The sequence below is a fragment of the Oncorhynchus kisutch genome, unplaced genomic scaffold, assembly GCF_002021735.2.
Source record: "Oncorhynchus kisutch isolate 150728-3 unplaced genomic scaffold, Okis_V2 scaffold3072, whole genome shotgun sequence".
Taxonomy (NCBI): Eukaryota; Metazoa; Chordata; class Actinopteri; order Salmoniformes; family Salmonidae; genus Oncorhynchus; species Oncorhynchus kisutch.
Window position 1 is genome coordinate 654,727 of NW_022265017.1, and position 12,293 is coordinate 667,019.

Consider the following 12,293-nt stretch of genomic DNA (forward strand, 5'->3'; position numbering starts at 1 on the left):
CAGGCAAACACAGACTCAGGAAGCGGGGTTCGTGACACTACTTCGGGGAAGAGGTGGGCGGGGCAGGTCTACTTCGGAGAAGAAGTGGGCAGAGTCAGGTCTACTTCGGGGAAGAAGTGGGCAGAGTCAGGTCTACTTCGGGGAAGAAGTGGGCAGAGTCAGGTCGACTTCGGGGAAGAAGTGGGCGGAGTCAGGTCGACTTCGGGGAAGAAGTGGGCGGAGTCAGGGGAGGATGGCAGCAGATAAAGATACAAATGAAAATACACAAAATAAAATGTCAAATAACATTTGAAAATGTAAAGAAATGTAGACAGAATAAACCAACCATGTAAAGATACTGTGTTATTAAGAGTCGACGTTGGACTGGTATATGAATTCAGTGAACTAACTATCTCAGTTGGCTTGTTAGCTACATGAAGCAGATGTTGTTCAGTGATACCGAAAGCTAGCTAGCCAGCTAGAAGTTAACTCTGTTACGTCTGACAATCAAGTGAAGTGAAGTGTGTTGTAAGTTAACTTACTGGAAGTCTATATAAATAGACACTGAGTGTGAGGTTTGAAGTCTGTGGCTGTAACATAACAAAATGTGGAAAAGGTCAAGGGGTCTGAATACTTTCTGAATGCACTGTATATTACTAGATACTATTATAAACCAGGTAGTTTAGGTCCTGGATGCTGATTGGCTGAATACGCATTTCATTTCACATACAGTATATCAGACAATAGAACACTGGTATGACACCAAAATATTTGTTTACTTTCTATTTATGTTGGTAACCAGTTTATAATAGCAATAAAGCCCTCGTGCTTGTAGTATATGGTCAATATACCACGACTAAGGGCTGTATCAAGGCACTCTGCGTTGTGCAGAACAACAGTCCTTAGCCGTGGTACAGTATATAGACCAATATACCACGACTAAGGGCTGTATCAAGGCACTCTGCGTTGTGCAGAACAACAGTCCTTAGCCGTGGTACAGTATATAGACCAATATACCACAGCTAACGGCTGTATCCAGGAACTCTGCGTTGTGTCGTGCTTAAGAACAGTCCTTAGCCATGGTACAGTATATTGGCCAATATCCCACACCGGCTCTGACCTTATTGCTTAATTATACCACTAGTTATAATATACGGGTCCAGATATACAAGGTCTTCTTGGTTCTGAGTTTGTTGTTTTCAGTTCTTGGTTCTGGGTTTGTTGTGTTCAGGTCCTCTTGGTTCTGGGTTGGTTGTGTTCAGGTCCTCTTGGTTCAGGGTTTGTTGTGTTCAGGTCCTCTTGGTTCAGGGTTTGTTGTGTTCAGGTATTCTTGGTTCTGGGTTTGTTGCATTCAGGTCTTCTTGGTTCTGGGTTTGTTGCATTCAGGTCTTCTTGGTTCTGGGTTTGTTGCGTTCAGGTCTTCTTGGTTCTGGGTTTGTTGTGTTCAGGTCTTCTGGGTTTGTTGACTCTACTATAGATCTCAGAAGAGTCCTCCTCAGCTGCTTGTGCTGCCGTGGGTCTGAAGAGAAACAGAAATTTAACAGAATCTGCATCCCCCTAAAAAAACATTCATATACTCTTTTTAGTGCATTACTTTGACCAAGGCCTATATGGCTCTGTTGAAAATTAGTGCACTAAATAGGGAATAGGGTTCCATTTGGAACACAGAACAGTTCCTCAAAACCACCACTCTCTCATTATATTGTTGGGTTTGTAAGGAAATTCCATTACTAGTGGCCACTAGGGGTCAACTCTTTTGCTTATTAATGACGTCATGGTCTTCTCGTCCAATAAGCAGCAGCATATGAATGAGCTGTAATCTAGAATAAAGCTTGTTTACAACCAAATCTAGAAACATATGTAGCTGGAATGTTATAGGAGGGTCAGATTTTCTTTGGGTGAATTCACTCGTTTTTGAGAAACTATCCCCAACCATCTATTCACTTCCTCATCCTCGTTGTTCAGTCAGTGGGCTCCAAACCCCCCCCCCCAAAAAAACCTTTTAGAAACTAAAAAGCTCTCAGTAGTCTATAGTGATGCATGTCTTTAGATGTTGTACACATGAAATGGTGTCATTCTGAACATAATCCGTAACGTCATGTTCCATGTTGTTGAGACTTGAACGATGCTTCTCGTCCGTTCTAGCAGCCTGATACACTGAGAATAGAACAGTTGGACGGAGAAACAGCAGGAGCATCACAAAACGGAATATAACGTTGTGGATAAAGTTCAGAATGACACAATGTCATGTGTACAACTGTTACATCTAAAGACCTGCATCACTATACTGAGATATTTCTGTTTGTAAAAGGACGTATTAGGTGTTTTTTTTAGCATTTGTTCATGTTTTTTCAGAGCCTCTTTACTGCACAACGAGGATGAGGAAGTGAATTGCTGGTTGGGGGAAGTTTCTCTTAAACAAGTTAAATCACAAAGGTGTCTTGACCCTAATACAACATCTAAAAGCCAACTTCTGCTTTAATGTGGTGTATTCACAATGCTCTATAATTGGCTCTATGTTGTTGTAATGGCAGAATATGCTCACCGGGTGGCAGCACTGGGGAGGTTGAATTTCACAGTATCGTACTGGACATCCTCTTCCTGTTTCTGGGGTTTACACAGCTGGACGGTGGAGTACAGAGGCACTTCCTGGTTTTTGGAGTGAGAGAAGTGGACGCTGGAGTAGTGAACATCATCCTGGTCATCTGTGGCTGCTGTCTGTGCTGCAGTAGGGGCCATGGTCATGCTTGAGACGTTTTCATACACTGGACTAGAGTCTCCCTGATGGGAAGAGGACAGACAACATGAGGAGTAGAAATGTTCCACCAAGCAATACACATAATCTGATAGTAACAGACTCACCTGTACATTCTCTGTTTCCAACAGACTCACCTGTACATTCTCTGTTTCCAACAGACTCACCTGTACATTCTCTGTTTCCAACAGGCTCACCTGTACATTCTCTGTTTCCATCAGACTCACCTGTACATTCTCTGATTCCAACAGACTCACCTGTACATTCTCTGTTTCCAACAGACTCACCTGTACATTCTCTGATTCCAACAGACTCACCTGTACATTCATCTGATTCCAACAGACTCACCTGTACATTCTCTGTTTCCAACAGACTCACCTGTACATTCTCTGATTCCAACAGACTCACCTGTACATTCTCTGATTCCAACAGACTCACCTGTACATTATCTGATTCCAACAGACTCACCTGTACATTCTCTGATTCCAACAGACTCACCTGTACATTCTCTGTTTCCAACAGACTCACCTGTACATTCTCTGATTCCAACAGACTCACCTGTACATTCTCTGTTTCCAACAGACTCACCTGTACATTCTCTGATTCCAACAGACTCACCTGTACATTCTCTGATTCCAACAGACTCACCTGTACATTCTCTGTTTCCAACAGACTCACCTGTACATTCTCTGATTCCAACAGACTCACCTGTACATTTTCTGTTTCCAACAGACTCACCTGTACATTCTCTGTTTCCAACAGACTCACCTGTACATTCTCTGTTTCCAACAGACTCACCTGTACATTCTCTGATTCCAACAGACTCACCTGTACATTCTCTGTTTCCAACAGACTCACCTGTACATTCTCTGATTCCAACAGACTCACCTGTACATTCTCTGTTTCCAACAGACTCACCTGTACATTCTCTATTTCCAACAGACTCACCTGTACATTCTCTGATTCCAACAGACTCACCTGTACATTCTCTGATTCCAACAGACTCACCTGTACATTCTCTGATTCCAACAGACTCACCTGTACATTCTCTGTTTCCAACAGACTCACCTGTACATTCTCTGATGTGTCTCTTGTGTCAGAGGTGGATTTGGAGGCCTTCTTCCTGGTTTACACATTAATTAATACATTTATTATTGAACGAATCAATGAACAAAGTAAGTTCATAAAAAAGAGTTGGAGTGAAATAATCTTTAAAAGAATCTCTCACCTGAACCACATGAGTCCAGAGAAACAGAGGATGAGAACCAGAACAACCACTATGATTCCTACAGCTGTAGTCAGAACTGAGGTTTGTTTCCCTACAATAAAATATGGATGATATGGGTACAATAGAACAATATTTGTTAATAACTGATCTAATCTGAATGTATATATAATTATAAAACAAAGTTGTATAAGCTAAAGTACAATTATTAATATTAGATTGAAACATAATTTTGTGTTGAAATATATAACATGAAACTTCACCTGGTATAATGATCATCACAGCTGTAGAGTTCCTAGATCCTCTTCTATTCCAGGCCTCACAGTGGTAATGTCCACTGTCCTTAGACTTGAAGTTACTGATGTTGTACATCTGTCCACATCCATTTAGAAAAGTCTCATTTTGAAAGTACCAGGTGTATTTGTCCACAGGTGGGTTGGCATCACTGCTGCAGGTCAGAGTCACTGAACTGCCCTCCACTATTCCACCAGAGGGACTGACTGACACTGAGGTGTTCTTTGGGCCGTCTGGTGGACAATATGTAACAACAGTGTATTAAATAGTGTTTTTCTTGTTATTGAAATATGAATTTAAATGTGATCCTCTGATTAAAGATGAGGTGAACTTACACTGAACGTCCACAGACACAGAAGAAGAGTTGAGACGTCCATATTTATTCTCAGCCTCACAGTAATATTCTCCTCTGTCCTCAGAGATGATGTTAGTGATGCTGTAACTCTGTCCTGATGCTTTTGGTGAGGTTACGTTCTTCTGGTACCAGGTGTATTTGTCCACAGGTGGGTTGGCATCACTGCTGCAGGTCAGAGTCACTGAACCTCCCTCCACTATTTCACGAGAGGGACTGACTGACACTGAGTTGTTCTTTGGAGTATCTAGTAAACGAGAATATGTCAGAGGTTAATGACTGTAGTATATTTACAAATGAAATGTAAAAAATTAATTTGAATTTGACAGATGATTATAATGGTCATCATATATATCAAAATCTGTGAAGCCAGACTATTAAAAATAGAAAAGAAATAGAATAGAAATGTCTCGAGGATATGACAGTAGTATATTTACAAATGACATGTCAAAAATATATTCTCTGTTAAGTCAGAGAACTATCTAAAAATATAAATTACACAAATGTTAACAATAATACACATTTGGAGATGTTATGCATAAGGGCTACTTAAATTAGTTCTAATTGTTTTGCTACCTTCTCATTCAAACACTGAGCTGTACTTTACTCACACTTCACATCCATGTTAATGGTCCTAGACATGTCTGTCCCCATCTCATTCTGGGCCTCACAGTAGTACTCTCCACTGTCAGATGACTGGATTTGTTTGAAGACATGCTGTGGTCCTGTCATACTCTGATAGCCACCTCCATTCTTCTTGTACCAGGTGTATATGTCCACAGGTGGGTTGGCATCACTGCTGCAGGTCAGAGTCACTGAACTGCCCTCCACTATTTCACCAGAGGGACTGACTGACACTGAGGTGTTCTTTGGGCCGTCTGGTGTTGAAGATGACAGAACAAATAAGAACCCATATACCATGTAAGGAAGCAAGAGATGATGTAAATTAGTATAGATTAGTATATTACACTGACATGTAGAACCATGTATTACAGAGATGATGTAAATTAGTATAGATTAGTATATTACACTGACATGTAGAACCATGTATTACAGAGATGATGTAAATTAGTATAGATTAGTATATTACACTGACATGTAGAACCATGTATTACAGAGATGATGTAAATTAGTATAGATTAGTATATTACACTGACATGTAGAACCATGTATTACAGAGATGATGTAAATTAGTATAGATTAGTATATTACACTGACATGTAGAACCATGTATTACAGAGATGATGTAAATTAGTATAGATAGTATATTACACTGACATGTAGAACCATGTATTACAGAGATGATGTAAATTAGTATAGATTAGTATATTACACTGACATGTAGAACCATGTATTACAGAGATGATGTAAATTAGTAGAGATTAGTATATTACACTGACATGTAGAACCATGTATTACAGAGATGATGTAAATTAGTAGAGATTAGTATATTACACTGACATGTAGAACCATGTATTACAGAGATGATGTAAATTAGTATAGATTCGTAGATTACATTGACATACAGAACCATATATTACAGAGATGATGTAAATTAGTAGAGATTAGTGTATTACACTGACATGTAGAACCATCTATTAAAGAGATGATATCAATGACTTTCACTGTAGATATATCAACACTCCATGTACTCACATCTGACAGTGAGAGTCTCTTCTGGAGAGAGGATTCTCTCTAAGCCTTCTACAGCACAGGAGTAGTTCCCTGCATCCTCACTGCTGACTGGGTCTAGGATCAGGCTGTTATAACTGGTGACTGGGTCTAGGATCAGGCTGTTATAACTGGTGACTGGGTTGGTCAGACTTTGTCTGTTCTTGTACCAGATGTAGGTGGGGTTGAGACCGACTGTACATTGGGTTCTACATCTCAGTGTGACTCTCTCCCCCTCTGACACAGACGTAGGATCCATCTCTAACAGGATATCTAAGAGGAAACATTAGTCATATTTGACTCCCGACTGGCTTGTCATGTGATTAGACTTGTCCTATTACAGTAACAACTGTAGGTGAAGTATTACCTGTGACAGTCAACATCAGACCAGGAAGGCCAGAAAATCTCCCCTCTTTTGTTGTTATTAATCTGAATATGTATTCAGCCGAGTCCTTCTCTGTCAGGTGTGTTATTGTCATGGTGTGGTGGTTCTCTGTGTTCCTATTGTACTCCACACGACCTGTATACTCTGGATATGACCTGACATCTACAGGGTGTTTCTGTGTAAACCAGAATGAACCTTGTTCTATATAACTAGTGGGATGAGTGTAAGAGCAGGATATGTTCACTGTGGAGCCCTTCAAGACACAGATTCTCCTCTTGGTGTAAGTCACCCTCCAGCAGTTGTGACCCTGAACACCTGAAACATAAAGAGGCTCTCTGTTAATAGTTTCAACTTTCATGTCTTGTTTCTGTAGGTGCAAAGTAAAGAAGTAAACTGTTCATTTCAAGTCATTTCAGTATGGATCACAACCATTTGAGCTGGTGGTATTGCTAGAGTGAAACACTGTGTTTGAATCAACACTTTTTTTCCCCACTTACACACTGCAGGAGAGTGGAGATCCTCATGGCCTTTTACAGCACAGGAGTAACTATTGTCATAGTTACTGGAGACTGAGTATTTGTACTGGGGGGAGGTGCTCTCATCTAGACGTTGTCCGTTCTTGTACCAGATGTATGTGGGGTTACCAGTCAGAGTACAGGTGGTGCTACAGGTCAGTGTGTTGTCATATATCCTCTCCACCTTTAGATCTGAAGGGAGAGGTTATGAAACAATAATGGAGGAAGTCTGTCAGTCACCACCATTTCACTGGTCTCATAGAACATGTAATAAATAACTTGACCTGTACGATACTATTTATACAGTACCTGTGAGACTGAGAGTGAATCCATATGAATATTTCCATTCTGAATACTGGTTTGTTTTATATCTGAAGTGATATGTTGTTATGTCACTCTGTCTCAGGTCTGTGATTCTCAGGATACAGTCCTTCTCTGTAGTTCCACTGTACTCCACACGACCATCATACTTAGGGTCCCATCTCAGATCATAAGGATTCAACCATGTGTTAAACCAGACTATCTCTGTGACTTGGGTCACACTGGGAACAGGACAGCGCATGTCCACTGATGACCCCTTTAAGGCACAGACACTCTTCACAGTATTTTGTCCCAGAACACCTGAAACACAGTGTCACAGGACTCAACCTTGAGAGAACTTCATTTGTGACGTCAAGACTATAAAAAAACAGACATTACAATATTACATCCAAATGCATGTAAACATGTGCAGGATACTGCAGGACCCATCTACTCAAATGTACATTCCCTTATATCATCCTAGTATTCATTTCAATAAACATCATGGAAGTAAAAAGCATTCCAGTCAATTCAGAAAGTTAACCAAATTACAATTCCACATTTTCTAAATGTTCCTAATTCAAAAGATTTGAAAATAATTGGAATTGGAATTTCAGTCTACTTCCTGAATTGAGTGGAATTGAGATGGAATTGACCCAACCCCGCTGGTGGTTGACAACCTTCTTATTCTGCTACTGCTGCTGATATGCAGAAGTGTGAATGGAAACCAGAGATAAGCATCAATCAGTGAGGTGTGAAATATAACTATTTAAAGGGAAGTGGAGACACCTAACAGAAAACACCAGAATAACATTATGATTATTTTCCTTTTAGAAATGTCTTTAGATTGATATACAGGGCAACTAAAACATTATGAATGAGACCATACCTGCTACAGACCAGAGAAAGACCACCAACACACTACCTGCTGTTCTCAAGTCCATTGTTGCATCTCCCACCCTGCAGTCTTAGAAACATAAACAACAACTCTATAGCTGGTGAATAACTCCACCTGATACATTGAAGTAGAAACTGTAAACGGGGTACAGGGCCTCATTACTGAAAACAAAACAGTATCATATTGTGTTGTGTTGTATTGTGCTATATGGTTGTCTATGTGAATACTGTCTGTCTGTAAGTCTATTGCACTATGTATGTAATGTGTGTGATGTGTTGCATGTCTGTCTACGTCTGTCTACTTAAACTGGCATGATGCAAAAATAAATTCCTAATATATACAATTGTCATCATCATCATTATAAACAACAACAATAACTTATTCAACATCAACAGTATTACTGTAAACACACATTTCTATATTGATCGTTCTGAAGCTGTTTTATTCTCAGAACCCCAAATATAGGAGGATAAATGTTCAATCCTCTACAGTCCATCAAGCTGTACAGCAGCATAAAGACTGACCACCAGGTTCAATGATAGCTACTATCCTCAAGCTGTGAGGCTAAACAGCGACTGACACACACACACACACACACACACACAAATACAGACACTATCTGTAGTAAAGGCCCATAAGGCCCATGGAGTCTGTATCAAAGTCTAGAGAGCTGGTTGTTATGGATGTAGAAAAGTTAAAACACACATCCTACACAGTATAGATGTCAACCCTACTCCCTATCAGTCTGGTCCTAAAGGGCCCTCAGATAAATCCACTGTGTAATTCACACCCATGGGGGCGGACACGTACACACACACTGCAGTGTTTAAATATTGGTTTGAATGTCTTTTTTTACCCTGGTTAATCATCTCATCTCTATGTAGATCAACACTCCTACACTGACACACTTTATGAATACTGACCCTGATGTAACAACCAGAACACAGCTCAAAACATAACAACAAGTAGAATTATACATTACCCTCAAGTATATGACTTATGACTAAAAACAAATAACCCAAAACTATATTTCAAGACATTGTCAAGAGTACTTACAGAGTGAAGTGAAGAGGAGAGGTCTTGTACAGTGAGTCAACTGACTGATAGTGAGTGGAAACTGCTAGTAAGTGTCAGTTCTGTGGTTGATACATATTTAAAGTAGATGACACAGTCCTTTCCTTCCTCTTTAAGACACTAACATGCATGACGACCAGAACAGCACATCAGAAAAGGGAGGTTACTGTATTAAAAATGGGTCCTACATTTCTATAATGGACAAAATGTCACCCATTTCCGCTTTTATTTAAATACAGAACCATGTTAACAATATGTTGACTATTCTCTATGGAATGTTTATAATATCTTAGAATGTGTTGCCTTGTCCCTCTGAGTTCTACATGGAACAGGTCAAAGTTCCATTTACATTTGGTCAGTTCCATGATGTCATTCATTCTATTCTACAAACACATTCAATTTCCTCTCCTCATCAGCTGCATCAAAGTGGTACTGAAGGTTCCAGTGTTCTAGAGTAGAGCTCCTCCTACTGGCATCTCAACATTACTGCACCATCCTAATAATAATGTCCTCAATAATAGTAACACCTTACAGAATACTTTTAAACTGGAAGAACTTGTCCTGATTGGTGTTTTTAAATCACTGATGAATGATCTTGAGACTGATTCCCTGACCTGTCTATGTTTTAAATCACTGATGAATGATCTTGAGACTGATTCCCTGACCTGTCTATGTTTTTAAATCACTGATGAATGATCTTGAGACTGATTCCCTGACCTGTCTATGTTTTTAAATCACTGATGAATGATCTTGAGACTGATTCCCTGACCTGTCTATGTTTTTAAATCACTGATGAATGATCTTGAGACTGATTCCCGGACCTGTCTATGTTTTTAAAATCACTGATGAATGATCTTGAGACTGATTCCCGGACCTGTCTATGTTTATATTTGCTGTTTTTGATTTTGTTATTCTCTCTGGAATTCTATGGGATTTACTAGATGACTTGTAGTTTTTCATGTTGTTTTCCTGTCATTTTTGTAATGACTTGGTGCTGCCTATCTTGGCCAGGACACTCTTGATAAAGAGATTTTAAATCTCAATGAGCCTTCCTGGTTAAATAAATGTTCAATAGAAAAATAATAAAGAAGAAATAATCTTGTGCTGATGTCAACATTACAACCTGAATCAGATAGAACGGTGGAACAACACTGGCTACACCAACACACTGATGTCAACATTACAACCCTGAATCAGATAGAAATGGTGAAACAACACTGGCTACACCAACACACTGATGTCAACATTACAACCTGAATCAGATAGAATGGTGAAACAACACTGGCTACACAACACACTGATGTCAACATTACAAACCTGAATCAGATAGAATGGTGAAACAACACTGGCTACACCAACCACTGATGTCAACATTACAACCCTGAATCAGATAGAATGGTGAAACAACACTGGCTACACCAACACACTGATGTCAACATTACAACCTGAATCAGATAGAATGGTGAAACAACACTGGCTACACCAACACACTGATGTCAACATTACAACCTGAATCAGATAGAATGGTTGAAACAAACACTGGCTACACCAAACACACATGATGGTCAACATTACAACCTGAATCAGATAGCAATGGTGAACAAACCTGGCTACACCAACACACTGATGTCAACATTACAAACCTGAATCAGATAGAATGGTGAAACAACACTGGCTACACCAACACACTGATGTCCACATTACAACCTGAATCAGATAGAATGGTGAAACAACACTGGCTACACCAACACACTGATGGTCAACATTACAAACCTGAATCAGATAGAATGGTGAAACAACACTGGCTACACCCACAACACTGAGGTCAACATTACAACCTGAATCAGATAGAATGGTGGAAACAACACTGGCTACACCAACACACTGATGTCACATTACAACCTGAATCAGATAGAATGGTGAAACAACACTGGCTACCACCAACACACTGATGTCAACATTACAACCTGAATCAGATAGAATGGTGAAACAACACTGGCTACACCAAACACACTGATGTCAACATTACAACCTGAATCAGATAGAATGGTGAAACAACACTGGCTACACCAACACACTGATGTCAACATACAACCCTGAATCAGATAGAATGGTGAAACAACACAAACAAGCAGAGACATCAGTATGATCATCACCATAGTCTGCTGTATTGACTGCGCTGTACATATACTGTATAGTCTAATATAGCCTGTTATCCATATATAGTCTAATGTAGCCTGTTATCCATATATAGTCTAATGTAGCCTGTTATCCATATATAGTCTAATGTAGCCTGTTATCCATATATAGTCTAATGTAGCCTGTTATCCATATGTAGTCTAATGTAGCCTGTTATCCATATATAGTCTAATGTAGCCTGTTATCTATATATAGTCTAATGTAGCATGTTATCCATATATAGTCTAATGTAGCCTGTTATCAATATATAGTCTAATGTAGCCTGTTATCCATTTATATAGTCTAATGTAGCCTGTTATCCATATATAGTCTAATGTAGCATGTTATCCTATATAGTCTAATGTAGCCTGTTATCCATATATAGTCTAATGTAGCCTGTTATCCATATATAGTCTAATGTAGCTGTTATCCATGTATATAGTCTAATGTAGCCTGTTATCCATATATAGTCTAATGTAGCCTGTTATCCATATATAGTCTAATGTCCCTGTTTCTATATATAGTCTAATGTAGCCTATCCATATAATAGTCTAATGTAGCCTGTTATCCATATATAGTCTAATGTAGCATGTTATCCATATATAGTCTAATGTAACTGTTATCCATACTATTCTAATGTAGCCATGTTATCCATTATAGTCTAATG

The 12,293-nt window shown here is 39.3% G+C and overlaps 1 protein-coding gene across 1 annotated transcript; it reads right to left on the reverse strand.

The window, feature by feature from the left end:
- Positions 1 to 295: 295 nt before the first annotated feature.
- LOC116371286 (B-cell receptor CD22-like) lies at positions 296 to 9,452 on the reverse strand. The gene is made up of 13 exons (XM_031820171.1): positions 9,431 to 9,452; positions 8,366 to 8,443; positions 7,486 to 7,797; positions 7,159 to 7,368; positions 6,644 to 6,976; positions 6,262 to 6,549; positions 5,217 to 5,483; positions 4,589 to 4,852; positions 4,223 to 4,486; positions 3,963 to 4,053; positions 3,803 to 3,857; positions 2,525 to 2,760; positions 296 to 1,498 (listed from the first exon to the last, which is right to left on the reverse strand). The coding sequence occupies exons 2-13, from the start codon at positions 8,418 to 8,420 to the stop codon at positions 1,393 to 1,395; spliced, it is 2,481 nt and encodes an 826-aa protein (XP_031676031.1). The 5' UTR covers positions 8,421 to 8,443; positions 9,431 to 9,452; the 3' UTR covers positions 296 to 1,392.
- Positions 9,453 to 12,293: the final 2,841 nt, after the last annotated feature.